This window comes from Phalacrocorax carbo, chromosome 12 (assembly GCF_963921805.1).
Source record: "Phalacrocorax carbo chromosome 12, bPhaCar2.1, whole genome shotgun sequence".
Classification (NCBI taxonomy): Eukaryota; Metazoa; Chordata; class Aves; order Suliformes; family Phalacrocoracidae; genus Phalacrocorax; species Phalacrocorax carbo.
In genome coordinates, this window is record NC_087524.1 from 77,243 (window position 1) to 97,565 (window position 20,323).

At 45.3% G+C, this 20,323-nt stretch overlaps 1 protein-coding gene across 1 annotated transcript in view; it reads left to right on the forward strand.

Annotated features, from left to right (window-relative positions):
- SYNPO2L (synaptopodin 2 like) overlaps window positions 1-13,955 on the forward strand; it is a 39,913-nt gene extending 25,958 nt beyond the window's left edge. Inside the window, exon 4 of the mRNA XM_064463590.1 lies at window positions 7,746-13,955. Coding sequence (XP_064319660.1) covers window positions 7,746-10,081 — 2,336 coding nt within the window. The 3' untranslated portion in view covers window positions 10,082-13,955. The remainder of the gene's footprint in view (window positions 1-7,745) is intronic.
- The last annotated feature ends 6,368 nt before the right edge of the window (window positions 13,956-20,323 follow it).

Genomic DNA, 20,323 nt, shown 5'->3' on the forward strand with positions numbered 1-20,323 from the left:
GCTGCTGGTGAAACAGTGTCAGCAGTTCTCTTCCGACCTTACGCTTCCACGGTCATTGCAGAGCCCCAGCTAGTGATTTTTCAGAATATGCTGCCACACGCATTAAGTTAGCATAGCCTGTCCTTGCACATGCACTTAGGATGTCTAATTCTGATGGGGAACAATGGGATTAAACCAAAATTTTGCCAGTAATTCAGACTTCAAGGTAATTAGAGCAATAATCACACTGAAACAACTGTATGTATAACCCCATAAACTGCCTTAGGCAAGCTGATAGTTTCTAGGCTCCAGCATTTTGAGAGCAGAGTTGAAAGAAATCATAGTGCAAACAGGCAATGGGAATCCCTCTCCCTGTCCAATGTTGTTTCCATCAGTTCTGAAAGTGCTATGGGACTGGCTGACAATGTTGGGACAAGTTTGCTCAGAGAAAACACTGAAATGAGACAGTGATAGTGATTGGGGAGGGAGAGGCATAAAAGAACTTTGACAAGGGGTAGTTAAACAAGAGTCATTGCTCAATGTAAGTGAGAGAAATTTATAGCTAGGAAGGAGAAAACTGTCAACCTGACAAACAATTGTTCTTCAGTTTCACTTAAATCCATCGTAGGAAGGGAGATCAGTTTGTTGTGAAATTTGTAAAGCTTCACTGTCATCTGTGTATCTGCCACTTAGGTTAACCAAGGATCTAGCCCTTTGTATGTAAGAAATAGGAGCAGGAACAGGAGCAAGTAGACTCAGCATATCTCGATACACTGAGTATACCGCAACGACAAGGCTGAATCATATTCTCTGTAGAGATGAAATGTAAGGAATTAGTGAAAATTGTATCAGAATGGCCCTCAGTCCTTGATATATACTCTGGAATAATGGGAAGGGTTTCAGGGAAAAAGACCAGGAATAGCACCCTTCTTATAGACACAGGCTCTGGTGATAAGGAAAAAAAATGTTAAGCTTCAGTTAGGTGAACAAAGTAGTTGAGCACGGTTTGTGGAAAACAAAATGATCAGTAGAAACAACATGGACTAACAAACACTAGCAAGACAGTCTTTGACCTGTTCAGTAAGATAAGACTTCGTGGCTAAAGAAATAAGGTGGACACAGTATATGTTGGCTTCTGTAAGGTATCTGATATGGTTCCACATGACTTTTCCAATGAGAGAAATATGGATACTGTAAGGTGACTGCACAATTGGCTAAGAATAGTAGAGAAAACATAACTATTAATGGCTCATGATGTCAGCTTAAATAACTGACTAAGTTTGTAGTAGTGTTTCATCGGGCTTCTGAATCTAGCAGGACTACGTCTATATTTTCACCCGTGGATCATTAAACACTAACATATGTCAATCAAATGTCCTCTCCACCTCAATGTTATATGACTGGTGAGGAGACAGATGATTAAAAATCCCGACCCTCTACTCTTCTGTCAGTGGATCTTGTCCTCTGGCTGCATCTAGCCAGGACAGGGAGTATGTGCTGTGGGGCACCCCACAGCCCTGAAACTGCTGCTATTCAGAACCAGGACCTCGCTGAGACACCTTGCAGCTTTTCTCTGGTCTTTCTTCCCACAGAAACCCAGGTGTGTGGGGAACATGGGGGAGGGAGGTGGGTTACCTGGATTGAGGAGACACACCACTATTGTCTTCCTATCTGCTTTTTCAACTGCAAACTCTTGCTAGTGAAGCTTTTAAAATGTTTTTTGTTTCTCTTGAGTGTGTTGTACCTAGCAAGCAGTAACAGGAAATAGCAATAATATCATTTTTAGTGGATGGCCTGAGGATTCAGCGAGATTGCTGTGTATTAATCAGCAGGTGACATAAGACATGAAAGGTATACAGTTGTCTCATGAAAGGCTGGATTTTTAAGTGTAGTAGGAACTTGGCTGGTTGCAGAAAAGGACTAAAATCAATTGGCTAACAAGAATATATGGCAAGTGCTACAGGATTAATCAAGTTCACAGACACAGACGGTGAACATATGCTTGTCTGTATTACTAGAGAGTGGATGCTGGAAACCCTGAAGAACAAAGAGAGGATGAATCAGTTGTATCCTGCTATCAGACATCAAGCAATTTTGTGAGCAGCAGAATTAACAGATCCTGGCATCCTTTTAACTTATGTCTTATATTTGGTATCTCATTCTCTCATGTCTAGTAAAATGCAAATCTGTCTGAGGTCTCTCACATTCAAAATGAGAACTCATTATCTGTCTGTTGTGTGCATTCCTCAGTTTTCTGTGCCTTATTAAGACTGTACTCAGGCTTCCTGCTTCCTATGGTGACGTCTATCTCCTCTGTCCAGCCACCTATTTTCATGTAAACTTGTAGGAGCATTGTATCTTTGTGACATCAGACTCTTAAAATTAGCAAATAGGCTCAAAGGCTATTATCGTGAAACAGATAAGATCGAAATACATGTAGTATGACTGCATAAACCTTTCTTAGGAAATCGGGTTAAAACTGCAAAAGACAGATTCACTAGTGTATTCAGCAGGTGCTGTCCTGGCAAAAGAAAGCTCTCCTTTGGCAGTCAGATCACAGAAGACTATGTAAGGAATATCCAGTGTGAGCTGTCAGCACAGGAAAGCCGGCCATGTGTGCCATCTTTTACACTGAGGACACATTTCCATCTAGCTCAGGAAGAAAGGCAAACTCTTACTCAACTGAGGGAGACTTTTTTGAGCGAACAAGCTATTCGAGTCTCCAGCAGGATACCACAAGACTAATACATTGCAGCCACGCATAGCAATGTTTCCACACCCTCTCTGCCTAGCAGAGTTCTTCAATAGCAGTGGGGGAGTTGCAGAATGGCTATGAATGGTCAAAACTCTACAAAATGACTGCACATGCTTTTTCCCATGGGCTGTCAATTCATCTGCAGAGAAGCTTGATTTCTGTTTTTGTAAAATCAGGAGACTGCAGTGGGGCAGAGTCTCAGTGGGAGCTCTTAAAATCACTAGCCATTTAAAAAGAAATACTGGTTGACAAGTACTTAAGCTTTAATTTCAGACACATGTTTAAATGTTGCAGACTTGAGAAAGACAGAAGCATTTGCTGGTAGCATCCTAAACTGGAGTTGAAGCCATATCTATATTTTATATTGTCCACAGATTATGTGATGGAAGTGTCCAAATATCCAAGAATGAGAAACAAGTTTTCTGCCCTGAGAGTTTTGCCACTTCTTTTGAGTAAAAGAATATATACTCCTCTGCTTTACTTTTGCAATTCAAACACTGGTCGAAGCTTGAAAGGTTGAAGCTTTCAACAGGGAAATACTTAGAAGTATTGGTTATATAACCTATCCAAATCTTATTTTGAAAGGACTCCATGTATGAAAAGCATGAGATGTCTATAGCCACTAATGACTTACTGAGCTATTTGCAATGTTAGCCATGGAAAATGACCTTGCCTAACACAAACAGCTGGAAGAACAAAATTCTAGTTAATCCATGGAAAAAAATGCTAGACAAGTAGTATTTTATCACAGAGGAAGAGGCTTTTTACCTCCGAAAATAGCAGTGTGCTTATTTTCTATGGTAATGGCTTTTCTAGAATTTGGTCTTTGGTAATAAAATTTACTGGTTTTGTTTCCTAGTGAACATGAACAGTATCTGACATTACATATGCCTGCTTGGTCAGTAGTTTTCCTAAGCATACATTAAAATGCTGTCTTTTAATATGGCCTGATCTTGAAAAGATTTATACTTTTTACACTTCTCTCTACTGTAATTAGTAATGTAATTCATTTCACTTCAGTGAAATTTAGTTAATGGAAAAATTTTTGTAGGCTTTGCTTAGTAGAAGTTTTTCTTTTTGTGGATTATTCCAACAGAATCAAGTGCTTTAAAAGTTAACAAAAAGTTTCCTATAAAAATTATCCACCGTACCAGCATTTAGGAGAGTTTTATAACCCTTCCATTTACTCTTTGATTTATTCCATTTGAATGTTCGTAGGAGAGAATTTTTTTCTGTACTGCAGAGCTGTATTTTCACTTCCAATTGTATATTGTATATATCATATTCTACAAGGTTTTCCCAAAACCTTCTATCCCTCTATGTATAAATATTCATCAAGAAAGAGACTTAACCACTTTCATTGCTCTTGCTGCAAGAGCCTCTGTATGAGGCATTACAGGTCTCTCTTACAGCAACATTGCCTGTGAAAGTGTTCTTCTTTCGCATGCAGCGATGGCTAGTGCATTTCAGGAGGCATGGTCAGACCTTCACTTCAGACTCGTTAACGCTGGAGATGGCCTGCTCCAGTTCTGGGCTACAGTGTTGCTAGGGCAAGGACTGCTGGGAGAAAGAATCACAGGGCAGTATCCCTCGGCTCTAGGATTCTCTCGCTGGTCCTATTCATATTGCTCATGTACAGAAATGCTGGACATTGAGGCATTGGAAACACCAATTAAAAAGAGGAGTTTCTCCTCACAGGGATTAGAGGGAAGGGGAAAAAATGGTGTTTAAGTGGCAGGTGACAATGTCCATCACACTGCTCAGTGATGAAGCTAAGACGACAAAAATAGACAAAGTGACCTCATGGCTTTCAGCAGCAATGCCTAAGAGACAAAAGAGAGGCTTTAAAAGGCTTGTGGAGCTGATAGGAAAGGGCTTGGGCACCTCAGAGTTTTGGTTCTGCTCCAGCAGGGAACTGCTTTGCTTCTCTCTCATTGCCTCCCTCTCTGTTTATGGGGAGTTGTGAATTAAATGGGCTTTGTAACATGCCCAGCTCTCCAGGTCTGGACTCTGCCTTCTCAAGCTTGGATCAGCCTTATGCAGGTATAGATGTCTCCTCTTTTCTATTTTTTCTTTTCTCTTTTCCTTTATTTTCTTTTCTTTTTTCCTTTTTTCTTTTTCTTTTCTGTTTCCTTTTCTTTCCTTTCCTTTTTCTTTCCCATTTTCATTTCTAATTCCTTTTCCTTTTCCTGTTCTTTTATTTCCTTTTCTTTTTATTTTCTATTTTTCTTTTTCTATTTTTCTTTTTCTTCTTTTTTTTTCTTTTTCCTTTCCTTTCCTCTCATTTTTCTTCTCTCTTTCCCCTATTCTTTTGCCTCTTCTGATTTCTCTCTTGCTCAGCAAGTCATCTCAGGAAGATTTCTGATTTCAGTCTTGCTAGCAAGTCGTCTCAGGGAGACTTCTCCTTCCCTTTTTTCTTAAACTAGTGTGGGAGATTGTAGCTTGAATACCATGATCATTTTTCTGTGGGGAGGATCGGTGTAATTATTTATGTGCTGTAGTCTTTGGTGAGAAGTAAAGTAGGAAGAAAAGAGGGAGATGTCCCAGAGGGCCTTACGTGCTGGCTGCTTCAGAGCACAAAGCAGTTCAGAGCAACTTCCTAGGGAAGTTGTGTGTGGATGCTAATGCTAAGCCAGGACCAAGAGTTGGTGGAGGCATAGCCAAGACTGTCTACTTTTATATTTTTCTGACAGTTTTTGCTAGATCAGAGTTGAACGCTCTCATGGTACGCTGCTGCCAGAAGGGGCTGCATAGACACTCACTTTAGATGGTGTAGCTCCCTAGCTGTTAGCTGCCCATGCCAGAAATCCTCCTGTGAGTCACTCAGGGCCCAGAGTCTACATATTCTGGACTTGACTAAGATTCTGTAGTGCTGCTCCTCCTCCTTGCTTTAGAAGCAAAATATGAGCCAGGTGAGGTGTAGGAGCTTGTAGCAAGGATGCTTGTAGCAAGAAAGAAATCTCTCTTATTTCCTCCATTGTGAACAACCCCCAGGGACACATGTGTGCAGATTTCTAAGTGGAGTGGACAGACCTTCAGGGACTGTAGCTCCTTTCCATGATGGACAGCAGATCTTTGAGGGCAAGTCTATGACTGCCCTGAAGACCAATAAGTCTCCACAAAAACCTGGAAACTAATTCAGTCTTGGTTCAGCAAGGTGGAGTCATTCTCATTCTGTAAGGAAAGTTTTGCAGAAAGCCTCCCTTTGCAAGTGCGAGTACAAATAATGAGCCATTTTTTCAGCAATGGTTTTGCCGTTTCCAATTTTCTGGGTGCAAAGGGGAGGAATGGACTGTGCATCCATGTGAGGTTATCTCAAACTGCCAAAGTCCCTTTGCTGAAATCCCAAAGCAGCAGCATGTGCTATGGAATGGCTGCAAACCCTGAAAAGAGTTTTTCCTTAAGCTTCCTAGAAGCATGAGTTCTCTGCAAATCAACACCTTATTTTCAGCATGGGGTGAGAGGGGGAAGCTCCTTCTGCTGTGGTTACACTGGTGCAGTATGGAATCATGACACCTGCCACAACTGTGCATCCTAGACAGGTTCTGGGGGGCATCTGTAGCCCTCAGGAAAACTAGTATCCTTCCTAGGTAAGCAACTTGTCCCACACTGCAGGTAACTTTGCCACATTAGCAGATCCCCATTGAATGAATGCTCTGTGATAAAATGGTCAGAAGTGAGATCTCGAGAGGGCTGAGCAACTTCCATCCTGTCCTAAGCTAACACCGTCCCCGAGCATTGCCTGCAGCTCTCCTCTCCTCTCTTCTTTCCCTTCAGCAGGGCATAATTTTTGACCTCTTTCTGGAGAATGTGAGGGCTGGACAAGGTGCTATGGAATTTTTTGACAAATTATTAGATGCAGGCACTGAATGGATGTTTCATCTGTACTATCATCTGGGAAAAAGACAATGGGAGTAAGGAAAAGGATTAAATGAAAGAAATGAGAAATTACTCTATGGTTTAGGTATGATTTTTTATGTGTGAGGTTAGCACTGATTTCTGTCACTTGAACACTGATTCAAAGCATGTCCACACCTTCCTTAGGGCAGTTGAGTTTGGTTTTACTATTGAATCTTGTTCACCCCCTGCTTTCCCTACATGTAGGGCAGAGAACACAGCATTCCTCCCTGGGGCTTTACTGACCACTGGGCTGGCAGAGCAGGTGGAAAATTATTATCCCACACTTTCATGCCAGTGTCCCAACAGGTGTTGGCTTTTCCAAGCAAGCCTGTCTAAGTGGATTCCTTCTGGCCTGGCTGATCAGTTGTGGAGATCTGAGATTCTTGCTCAGGGGCAAATGCTCTTCTTTGCTGGGCATGGGGCATGGGACTGCTGCAAGGGTGAAAACACGCATCCTGCTGTTGCAGGACTGCTGCAGGCAGCAGCAAACAACCCTACAGACGGTGCTGGTGCAAGGCACTCTGACTGTGTAGTTGGCACTGCAGGGCCCAGAGCAGGAGCAGCCCAGTTGTGCCTGCAGAAAACCTCTCCCACTGCACACATGCATGGGTGCTAACAGTAGCAGCGGCTGCTTCCCAAACTCTCCAGGCCAGAGGGATTGCTTGCTCCTGGTAATCTTCCATAATGTAGGAGGAAGTGTACAAAAAGCAGGGCTCCACCTTCAGGGTGATAAGTAAATGGTAAAACTTCCCAGGAGCAAGGGCATGTACTGCAAAACTGCTGTGAGATATAGCCTGGGACTCTTGGCCTATTTCTTGCAGAAATAGGAAATTCCAGGAAACAGAGACCATCTGTCAGAGTGGGAGAGTTTCTCCACCACCACCTGCATGGACTTCTATTGTGTTTGCATGGAAAGAGAAAACTGCATCTGGGTTTCTCTCAGAAGCTCCTAAAAACACTATCAGCAAAGGTAGGAAAGAAAAAGAAGGGCAGGGGGGGACAGTGTGTTTCCTCATATGGGCACTAGAATACCTATAGCCATATCACTGTCCATCTTTGCCCACCCAGCCTCTTGCTGAGCTCTGAGCTTGCCTCTTTTTGTCTCTTGCAGAGCTTCACCGCCACGAGAGCATCCAAGAGAAGAACGTGAAAGAAGCCAAAACCAAGTGCAAAACCATTGCATCCCTGCTGACAGATGCACCCAACCCCCACTCCAAGGGGGTGCTGATGTTTAAGAAGCGCAGGCAGCGGGCTAAGAAGTATACATTGGTAAGCTTTGGGAGTGTTGACGGAGACCGCTCCTACGAGGAGGAAGACGGAGTTTTTCCAACTAGTGAGTCTGAATTTGATGAGGAAGGTTTCTCTGATGCCCGAAGCCTAACAAATCACTCAGACTGGGACAACACTTACCTGAACATTGAAAAGGCCAAGCCTGACTCTAGAAAGAAGGAAGAGAAACAAAAAGGTTTGAGTGAGGCCTCAGGTAAAGGAGCACGATTATTTGAGCAGCAGAGGGAACGGGCTGGGAAGTACACAGTTGAGAAAGTCCCAGTGCAGAAGAGCCCCCAGCTTGCACCAGCTGCCCAGCCACAGCACAGCATAGTGAACGGAGATATGCCTGTGCCACAGAAGGCAGACAGTGTGCCCCTCAGCATCTACCTGGAAGGCATGCAAGTGCCCAGCAAGCAGTCAGCCACCCTCCCCACTCAGCTCCTTGCTCCCCTAAGCCCCACTTTCTTCCCACCTTCCCCAAGCACCCCCAACTCCTTCTCTGCAAGCACAACGAGCATGTTCAACAGGTCTGCACAGCCCTTTACTCCTGGGTTTTCCAGACAACGCCCAGCAACATCCTCTGTCATCTTCAGGCCATCTGCACCCAAAAAACCTAGTGAAAGTCTGGGTGGGCAAAGCACAGTGGTTCCCCCTTTCGCACCTCTGGCTCCAGGAACACCTGACAATGCAACAGTGCCAACACACCGCAGTCCAGTCAGCTCCTCCACATCTCTGTATATTCCTGCACCAGGAAGGCCAACACCACCACTGGAGTCACAGCCAAGAGGAGGAGGAAGTGCTCCAGAGACTAAGCCTTCTGCCAACACTGCCCGAACATCCACCACCTCTATCTTTCTGTCAGCTCCCTCAAAGCCAGGAGGGGAGGTGGCCTCTGTAGCATCCCAGCCACGAGTCCCTGGAACAGCCTCTTCTTCTCTGTATATTAGTCCAGCACCATCACAGCACATGATAAGCAGTTCCCCCATGCCAAAGCAGCCTTCTCCTGCCATCTCACCAGCAATGCCACGACCTCATTCTGAGCCCTTAACCTCCAGGGAGCAGAGGATTGCTGTGCCGGCTCCCCGCACAGGCATCCTGCAGGAGGCTCGCCGGCGGGGCAACAAGAAACCCATGTTCAGTAAGATTGAGGAGAAGAAGAATTCACCCAATCCTGAGCTTCTATCTCTGGTGCAGAACCTGGATGAGAAGCCAAAAGGTGACCACCCCGGGGCAGGCTTCGAGTCTGGGCCTGAGGAGGACTTCCTCAGCCTGGGTGCTGAGGCCTGCAACTTCATGCAGTCCTCTGGCCGCAAGTTCAAGACCCCACCTCCAGTGGCTCCTAAACCTCAGCAGCAAGATGCTGGACTGGTAAATGGTGCCCAAGACATGCCTCAGCTTAAAGGCAAGGGGGCAGAGCTCTTTGCCAAACGCCAGAGCCGCATGGACAAATTTGTGGTGGAGACAACACCAAAGCCAGAGTCCAAGCCCAGGACCCCCTCTCCTTCCCCTTCTCTACCCTCATCCTGGAAATACTCACCCAACATCCGGGCTCCCCCTCCAATAGCTTACAACCCAATGCATTCCCCTTTCTATCCCCTGGCAGCCAGCAAATCTCAGGCTAGCAAAGCAGAGAGCAAAGTGAAAAAGGCACCTGGCCAGAAATCAGGGATCAAGGTCATTGATTTAATGCACCACCAGCCCTATCAGTTAAAGTCAGCCATGTTCTGTTTTGGGGATACCCCAAGCCCCAGCATTCAGGATCCTCCTCATCAGCCAACGCTGCAGGCTAGCTCATCCTTCACAGCAGCCAAGCAGGTCCCCATAAAAACAGTCAAGACCCAGGAAATTCATCGCTTCTCCACTCCGGTCCCCATGTCAACCTCAAGCAGCCTGGCACCTACCGTGCTTGCGCCCCGCTCAGCCACCACGTTGGATGAGCTAGTGTGGAGAACAGAAATGGCCTCTTCTGCCCCCACTACACCAGCACCCTTCCAGGTAGAGCTCAGCCAGTCCCCTAAGCCATACCAGAGCTCCCCAGAGCCTGGTCAGGCAGGACAGGGGCCTTCCCCAAACCCAGCCTCAGCCTCTCGGTTTCAGGTGGCCAGGCCCAAATTCTCACCAGCAAGAACAGGGATGCAGGCCAATGTGTGGAGGCCAAGCTTTGGTCACCACTGAGGTAGGCACCCCTCCCATCCTGTCCATGGCCCCGCAAAGGTAGTGCTCGTTTTGTCTTTCATGTCAGCTCAGCACATTGGGATGAGTGATGCAAAATGAAGAAAAGAGAAAAAAAAATTACGCCCTTCTGCACCACCCTCTCCCCTAGTCTCCCCTTGGTCTCACATGGGCAGCTTCACGGCAAGGCTTACTGGCTTATAGCAGGCGGAAGAATTAGGAGAGAGGGCACACATGTGGCACACAGACCAGGAACTTACACGCAGCAGCAAAACCCACCACTGGAGGGGTCGAATGGCAGGGTCTGTCTCACATGAGGACATGCAGGCAGTAGCGGTTTTCTTTTGCAAAGGGCTTTGGAGTCACCCCTGAATGAAGTGAGACTAGGGGGCAACAGCTTTCCAGGAAGAAAGCATCAGAGGTGGGATGCAGTACAGAAGCCCTAGCTTCCTGATTAGACTGCTTTTCTCTGAGCCTGTTAGTCTGCGCACACGCACACAGCCGCACTCAGCGGGGAGTGAAAGCAGACGTGGGGCTTCACCTTGGACACGTCTCCCAGACTCCCCTCCCGAGGAAAATGGGAAATGAGGCAAGAGAGCACAGTGAGGGGTGTTTGCGCATGCAGGCATGAGCAGCCTGCCCTGTGCAGAAGAGTGGCTATGTGTGCCTGTTCCTCCAGTCACCAGGGCTGGGGGTAAAAGGCAGAGTCATCCTAGCTGGTGCTTAACACAGCTATGAGGTCTGGGAGCAGTTTGCCAAAGAGGGACATTGAAAGGACTTGATGGGGCTATCACAAGCTGGAGGAACCACAGAAGGAAGTATTGATTTTTGAGGATACCGAAGTCAAAGCTAAGCTCAGGCAGTGGCTAGCTCACCAAGGAAAGTCCTGCAGCGTTAGTCCCACTGGAACAGGATACAGATGCTGTAAGTACAAAGGAGGATTGCGTGGGAGAACGTATAGCTGGCTTTAAAAGGAGACGGGATTGAATATGCATTTGCACATCATCTTTTTGTTTACAATAGAAGTGTGGCTAGATTGGCAATGGATTATGACAAAACTTGCTGAAAACTTTGTGATGAGCTGGAAAGCGGATCCCCTTTACAGACACTCTCAGTATGGAAGTAGAGGACAGGCAAACAGAAAGTCAGAAGTAGATTTTAATACTAAATGATTTAAATATCCTTGGGGTCTATTTGGTAAGAACTGAAGTGCTCTGAGAGTCCCAGAGGATCTGCACTCTCATACACATACAGAGCTCAGTCTGCTGGCAATGCTGGGGAAACAGGACTGGTTATTCCTTGAATGTCCCAGGCTACCCTCAGACTTAATCCCTACACTAAACGCATACAGGAAGAAAGCATTCCCTTTCCCAAGGAAGAATTCAGGGTATTAGTAGGGACTGTGCATGTGTGGCGTGCATGTCATTTGTGCTCTGGTTTGCACACACCCCTGCCATTTGCCTTCTGCCTGTGCTTCCTCTTTTGCAGCAGCCACTTTTGCAGTGTGATCCCTCAAGCACACCAAGCTGGAGCTTACAATGTGTAGCTCTTTTCACAATAGCTGGGGGCTCTACTTTTTCTTGAAGGCTCAAAAGAGTTTCTATGTGAGCACCTGGAAATTCTGCATGGGTGTTCTCTCACAAAGAAAAAGAGGGCCAGAGAACCTAGCTAGCAGCTCTGTCCCAGACAAGCTTGGGAGGGAGAGAATGAGAGAAAAGTAATACACAATCCTGCCTTTGAATCCTTCACACTCTAGCTGGGCTTGTTCTGCAGGCCTGTGTTTGCAGTGCACATTCCTGGGGGCTGTGAAACGTAGGATGAGCATGCTGAGAGAGGAGGACAGCACTTACTTCACTTGGCAGACTATTAGCCACAAGAGAGGATGGAGAGAAAAACCTTTGCGAATGTCTTGCGTTAATGAGCAAAGGGGTGGTTGAGACGGAAGAGGTGCTGCACCTGGCTGAATAACAATGGGGCAGCCGACCTGAACTGATGAGGTGATTGTACGTGTTCCTGGAAAACCCCAGAGGGGAGGCCTTATGACAAGCTGTCACCACAGAGTTAATTTAGATCACCAGAATCCACTTAGCTCTGGTGAAGGGGAGCAGCTATGCTACAAAACCTAATTGGGATTATTGCTTTCTCACTCATCCTGTGCTGTATTGCATTGCCAGTGTCTCTGGAAAAAAAAATCCTGTATGCTGTAGCAAGCTGCATCTCTGTGATTCTTCCCAAACATGGAAGGTGGAGTCTTCTGTTTTTTCTAGGAAAGCTATGGGAGGGAACTCAAGGACTTGCGGTGCACCAAAAGCTTTGTCTTTAGTCTCCTTGTAGAGTGCTGTCTGCCATTCCCTAGTGCTTTTAGCCACTAGCTTTAGACAGACAAGCTAGCCCAGGGTGAAAGCATTACTGAACTCAGGTGTAGAGAGGGGTTGTGTGGACCAGACGAAGGGTGCTCAAGATAATTCTGCAGTGAAGAAATAACCTCAGAAAGTGTGAATCTTACTCCAGTGTCCCTCTCCCTCAGGTTCCTAAAGGTAAGTGCTCTCAGGGCCTAAGCATCTTGGGAAATTCATTTTGCCACTGGAAAAAAAGAGAGGTCTGGCCTTAGCATGTAAGGGAGATTACATGTAGTTAGTATTTCAGTATTTCACCCCAGATTTCTGGGAGACACTGATGCACGCCTAGGAGTAATGGCCAAAACACTGATGAATGTCAGATGTCAGGACCCAAGTGGGTGGAATAATTGCACCTGACCCATCATTTCTGATAAAGCAATGGGAAGGAGATGAAAGAAAAAGTAGGTCTGATTGGAGAATGAATATTAAACATCAGAGCAAGGAAGAGAACCAGGAGGCTGGGGATCCTGCACTTCACTTCTAACATACTTGGTTCAAAGCTATGTTTAGAAGCAAAGCCAAAGTAGTTGATGGATCTCAGCCCTCCCCCATCTTTTCTTAATCCCTGTGCAAACACAGGGCTTGACCTGCAGAAGCAGAGGGTGTTGCAGATGAGGCCTACAGTGCTTCTGGTGTATCCCAAATAAAGCCTGTGGCTGCAAGTAGCATGAGATGAGAAATAAAACTGAGATGCATCTGCTAAGCTATAAGGAAGAAACCTGCACTACTGCTGGCTTCAAGCAGCTCTGCTAGTGTTTGCTTATGAAAATATTGTGGCTGACCTGTTAGAAAGGTCACAGGTGAGGTTACAAGGAATACTTTTGAATCATATAAGCTTGTCTTGAGCCTCTCCAAATTACTAGTTCTTCAGCTGTTGAACAAGTACCAAAATAAAGAGTTGTTTGACAAGTTTTAGCTCCCACCTGCTAAGTTATAAGCTGCAGTGGTAGGCTGAAGATGTCTACATGGGCTCTGATTAAAAACTGCCTATCATCCCTCCTCTCTATTAGGCTGCAGGTTACACACTGCAGCTATGGCAATTCTGGGGGTTTATCTTGCTTCAGAAATATCAGTCCTTTCCATCTGAATATATGGGAACACCTGCCAGAGATAATCTCAAGATCCTGTAGCAGCTGGGAGGAAGAATCTCAGAAGACACTGGTGTGATGAAGAGTCACTGACTGCTAGACATGAGCACAGTGCAAGCCAAGATTGTCCCTCAGCAATAATATGCTCCCTTTCTGCTGTAATATCAAGCATCCCCTACCAGACCCTCTTTCTAGAAGAGACTTGTCAGTGCTCTGAAAATGGGAGCCCAGCAGCAGTGCTCTGCCTTGCGGAAGATGTGACCCCAGAACAGAGTTGGCATCTTTGTTTATGGAAATACTTTTTTTCCTTTTCTGTTTCGTCTTTCTTTACCAATTTACAGTCACTTTCTATTGTTTGTGCAGAAGAATAAACTTGTGATATGCACTTTACCTATGGCATTTTGTCACCTTCTTTGCTTGGCACCCAGGAGGACCTGTTATGTGTACAGCACATGCAGTTATCACTACCAACGAACTACTAAGGCCAAGAGAATATAAGGAGTCCAAAAAAGGATGGGATGTCTCAGCAGTAAAGACACCTAAATTGGACTTAAACCCCCTATATATTAAAAAAGCCCAATGCAAGCCAAAACTTAAGTGAGATCCAAAACTTTGGCACTACAGGCTATAAAACACACACTCACTGGCAGGGTGAAGAAATTTATGGGCCAGCCCCAGCCCTGCCTCTCAGCCTGCTCTAACCTAAAACCTACCCTCTGCTTGTAAATCTAGTATTACCGGAAGTTTGTCAGCTCTAGTAAATCCAAATATAAACTCACAGTGAACAATTCAACTTTTTCTTAATATTAACCAAGAGATCAGAAAACAAAATCAGTGAGAAAATCAAATATATCCCATTGTATCCTCAGGGTTTAAGCCTAATCCTAACTCTAACCCAATTCAGGTTAAAGACTACTCAATTTCTGGGTCCTGAGGGGTTCGCTGTGCTCTGTTTAGGACAAGCATTAGCAGATCACCTTTCCCAGATGCATGTCACTCACAAAGAGCAATTCCTGAGCACTGCAGGAGATGCTGAGGTCGGCTGTAGGATTAGACTGGAGACTCTGCACATGTGTACCTGGACTACACTTGTCCAGGTATCATTTTGTGGATATTTTTCAGATTAATTACAAGGAGGGGGTCCCTTATGTAGTGGTCTGGAGGTGGGTCTTGGGACTATCCAGCATACCTCGGATTGACTTGCAGACAGGAAACACAAAGGGGCAGCAATGTTTGCTGATGCCAAACCTGAACTTCTGTCCAATCAGAAGCACAGCTCCCAGAGAAATAAGTCTACAGATCCACAAGCTGCAGATTAGGACTGCATGTTGTTTTGCTTAATAAAGCTGACATAGTAAGATTATGAGCTACTCCAGATGGTTTGACACATTGCAGGACAGTTGCTGTGTCCACAGCGCTGATTAAATTCCCTGTTAACCTCTACAACCTTCTCAAGTGAGAACAATTTCTTCTCACAGCAGACCATGTCAGAAGGAGCCAGACAAACAGACTTTCAAAGGTGGAAGAGGATACAGCCCTGAGGTTACTGGCCCAAAGCAAAAATGAAGGACTGCTGAACAGCTATGCAGCAGGCTAAGGATGAACTTGGACTTCAGTGCACTACTCAGAGAGTAGTTTAAAACCAGAAAATAGTAAAGGTGCCTAGTGGGGATATCTCCCCCCAAACAATCATACCCGATGGAAAAAGTGTCCAGCAAAGAGCACCACAGGACAAGTATGTGGCATGTAGGAAAAATAAGGGTATTTCCAGGCAGTACAGACCTATAGCTTCAACAGCCACTAGATGTTGCCACTGTTCTTCTCTGAGTTACCTGGGATTTTGGCATTCACCTGATGTGGTGTTAAAACTGGAGCGTTTAAAATCTTAGGAAATGCTTTCTTCCTGATCTATCCTCTTTTGGCATTCACATATGGTGTTGCTCAGTCCCACATACCAGAGGAGAAGACCAGCCTCATACCAGGGAGTTTTGGCAGCCAGAGGCTTGCTGCAGCTTGGAGGGGATTCCCAGAGTGGTAGCATGTGGGGCACGCAGGCAAACAGGCTCCCACCAAGTAACACACCATGGGCACACCAGCTATTTCAACACACACTCCAGCTCTGTGATCAAATCCTACATATTTCTGTCCCAGTCCTACATCTTGTGCATTTAGCCTCTTAGTAGCAAGAAAATGCCCGGCATTAACTGTGTGATGCTACAAACTACTGACAAGTCTTCCTGATGTCTGTGTAGAAGTGGAAGAGATCAAGCATATCTGAAATATTTTAAAATAACAAACATTATATATGATGTATTTCAAAATAAAAAACAACCAGGAAAAAAAAAGCCAAATCAAGACTTTTGCAACTTTTTTCCCAGAACGGATTGAATCATGTTGAAATCCACTGTTTATGAATACTTTCAGCACAGATCAGTCCTGGGCTGCAGGAAAAAAGGGGAGCAGGGTCAAGGTTTAATTTGCTATCTTTGGAAAATTAAAATGGTGAAGACTATTTGCCAGACTGATGTTGTTTGCCAGACTTCCACATGATCAAAATGCGCTCAGGGGACAGCCTGTCTCAGCGACTGCTTATGTCCATCTAGCACTGTGTAATGAGACATCTCGTCTGCTGCTCTTGAAATGATGTTGCAGATATCAACAATTTGAATTTAGACTATTTGAAATTAGGGGCACAAGAATGCAGTGCAAAAATAAATTAATTTGGAAGATACAGTTCAGAGAAAGCAAAGCTCTGTGCACTCTGTTCCTAAGGCCACTTAAGCAAAGGGTATATTTGGAGAGAGAGAGGTTGTCACAGTGAGATACAGACAGTTCCTTGTATGATTACGACAGTTCCTCCCTGAAGTGCTGAAATGTCCTACAGGCAGCACACGTACTATCCTGCTGACCTAAGTGGAAACTCTATGTACTCAAGCAAAGACTGAATTTAGCCACCAAACCTCACCACACTCCAGGTAAATCCTGTCCTCCCAACCAAAACTAAAACAGTTCATCAAGAAAGGCTTGTAATGATTTAAAACTTTGAGCACTGAGTAGCACGAGTGGGTAAGATAACAGTAAGAGCCTTACGTAACTTCTTATCTACGCCAAGTTCATTGTATTACTTACAGCAGAGATATGAGATTGTACAATATTCTCAGCAGAAAAAGCCTGAGCTGCTGAACTTGGCACGATGGCAGGGCACAAGTGAAGTCTCTGCTAGAACTACCATTGACATTTCTAGACTAGTGAACTAGACATTTCTGTCTCTTAGGAGAAACTGTGCATAAAGAGGGGAAAGGAGCAGGATTTAGTTCTCAGCCTGGTAGCTGAAAATGGAGACATATAATTTTATTTGAAGGTAGGTAGGAGGTGAGAATCTCAGTCAAAGAAGTGCCTTGGTGCAGAAGTGTCAGATGCAAAACTACTTTATCCAAATCACCCTATAAATCCTGGTGCCATACTAATAGGATAAACTCTGTCTTATATTCCTCCTGGGTTCAAGGCTCAGGCTCTGCGCAGTACACTCCCACTGCACTGTTAGGTCCTGTGTCTCCACCCAGTGTATGTACATATGCATATGCAGATGAAAATAACCTCTGGAGGATCAGGGTTGCAAGGACAGAATGGGACTTAACATAGCACTGAATGAGGACTATGGATCATCTTTCAAAGTGGAGGTGGCCAATGTCTCTTCAGAATTTGATCCTGGCAAGAGCCACAGACACAACAGCACTGAAAGATCTGGACAAGAGGCTGGTTTAAATCTTGGGGTTTGCTGCTGGACTTTCTGAGGAGTCCAGTGATTGGTCTAGTACCTAAATACTACCCACCAGCATCTAGGGAATAAAGGAATCTGCCCATTTGATCGTTTCAGCTTCCAGATACTACTTCTGAGCCTGGATAAAGATCCTGCCCTGTACTCTCTACTCCTAGCTTACTTTCCCTCATATGCCTGCTCAACCTGTCTCATTTCCAGTTCCTTACCACCTTCTTACTTCTCACACAAGACTGTGACTTGGCATACAAATGCTATGTTCCCATCAGACCACAGTTCCCATCAGTCCTTGACGCTGGACTTCAGAGCCCTTAGCCTTGCCCCTAACCCTTCTCGCCTCTTGCCTTTCAGGCTGGAGATCCACAGAGAAGTCTCATCTCCTGGAGTTGGTTCACCCTGAATTGCCATCAGTGCCTTGTTCCTGGTCCTAATTGCGAGGCACACCTGCTCATATCCTGATTGAGATCCTCACACACCATGCCAGACATGCCTTCTCTTCATCCCCTTGCTATTGCTTTTCCCCTGTCTCTCTTTTGAGTTTTACAAGCAGGCTCACATTCATTTCCTGCTCACCTCCTATTACCAGCTAGCCAGGGAGCACTCTCCTCTCTTCCAGCCTACTCGGCTCCTCTCTCCCTGCAGCTGCCTGCTGGAGCAGCTGTGAACCCCTGGGGTGGGAGAAGCAGAGGAGCAGCTGGTCATGCTCGTGGCAGGGAAGAGCAACCACATACTTCCCTGCTACCTCGTATTTTGGAGATACACCATGTCTCAAAGTCCAGCAGGTTTCCACATGATATCCATCTGGCACAAACTGTTCCCCTGAAGTGTAATTTGTGCTCAGGAAGGCACAGAAGATGACTATGGTCATTCCAGCTATGGTCTGAGATCAGCTGCTGGAAGGAAGTAGAGAGGAGGCAGAGTTTAGCACCACTCTAGTAACAAGAAGGTACCATATAGTTGTAGCTACATTTCTCAGCTTCTCAACCCATAATATAAATCACATTAATTTCTTAAATGATTATCAAAATGGAGCTAGAAGCTTCTTGAAATTAAGAGCTCACTGCACCTCATGCCTTTGTGAAAGGAGAAGCAAAGGGTTGCTGATTTTATGCAATATAAGAAGACATTGTGGCTGTTCTTACTATGCCCCCCACTACATGCCAAGGGTCCTACTGCCTTGTGACAGGCAGTAGGACCCTTGATAAATAGGGTTTCGAATGCAGGGAACTTGAACAGGAGAGCAGCATCTCAGAGACCACAACTGGACTTCACAGCAGGCACTGGGCACTCTAAGCAAATGCCCAGCATGGTGCTAATCCAATCCAAGAGAAATAAATGTGATGAGAAAATACTCCTCTTTTTACAACCTGCAGTGAGCAGGGCTTGACCAACACCAAAAGACCTGCTCCTCTGTGGCCACCAGCACTTGTGCAGAGTAGGTGTGAAGTGTGGACAGATAGTCAGTTGTGATAGTAGTATTTGACACCCTCCAGCTTTGTGCAGATGTAAATGCCTTCCCCAGCCATGAAGCTCTGTGATGGTGCCCAGAATGGGCAGTGGCAGTTTATAGTTCAATTATGCTATCCCTTACACCTGTTTTACACGGGCACAGCTCCAGGGAGTTGCTCCCAGATCACCACCATGGCAGTGTGGGGGCAGGACCTAGGCCATCTGGCCCCCGCAGATCATTCTGGTGTATCTGTTGGGCACAGTGAAGGATGCAGCACTGGACAGTGGAAAGCTTACAGCACAGTGTTACAGTAGATATGAATGAGGGAGAATAAGAGCTGTGCTATAGGCACAATATGAGGTATACATAGGGGTTACATGGATGCAAGCGAGAGGAAAACAGTAAACTTTAGTCCAGGAGATTACCATACATGCCCTGAATTCAAGCAGGGTATAAAGGCTGATTATTGCCCATAGATACATTACAGCACTCTTAAACAGGATCTTCCAAACAGTACTGGGGGTTAACACTTTGTGCTTTCAACCCACTTATCACACTGGGAAGTTTTATACATACTTGGTGCAAGCAAAAACAACTCTGCAAAACCTAGGAAAAAGGTGGAAAACACTGTCTCCTGATGTTTCTTCATCATCTTTGCTTGCAATTTTCTGTGCAGGTTATTTTCTACCACAATCACAGCTGTGTTTTGGGGTCCTTTTCCCCCCGCTAGACCCTAGCTTTATTCAGTGGACAACTTGATTTTGATACAATGTGAAACAGGAAGACAATGTTTTCTGTAGGATTTCTGCTTTACGTAGAAGCTGAAAGGTATGTGCACCTTTGAGTAATCGAGTAATATATGCTCCCTTCATCGTAGAACCAGAACCCAACTGGGTATGGGAGAAAAACCAGGGAGAGTCACCTCATAATGAACAGGAGCTAAAGAAAGGGACTCATTTGTGTGTACAAACCTGCACCAAATGCAGGCAATCAACCCTATTTCTGTCATGAATCAGGAAATCAGTTACCTTGCTATTTGATTCTGCTGGGTTTCCCATACACATTACACAGCTACTTCCTAGAACTCTGTAAATAGCTTTCTAGACTTTGTGGTTTTCCTACTACTTCTTGCTTCATGCATGCAATTATTTTTCTTCTGTGCTTTCTGATCTATTATTTGAATGCCTGGCGTTTTAGGAATTATGTATGAGAACCTAGGGGACACTGGGTTGAATGATGGAGTGAGGAGGGGGCAGAAGGAGGGTGTACAACAGAGTAAGACCCAAGAGAGCTTTTGAGGCATTACTGACAAACACGATATTTAGGTTTTATGAATTGCATTAACATGTAATAAGAGGAGGAAGGGGAATGGCATATTGATTTGAACAGAGAGGAGAAAGAATTGAGGCACCTACGGAGTGCCTGGTCTTCTTGGGAACTGAGGGTGACTGCAGGAGGCCTGAGAAGTAACTTTTTCCTTTCCCCTCTCCTCAGGGCTGTCACGGTGCTATCTGAGACTCTGCCGTCTGG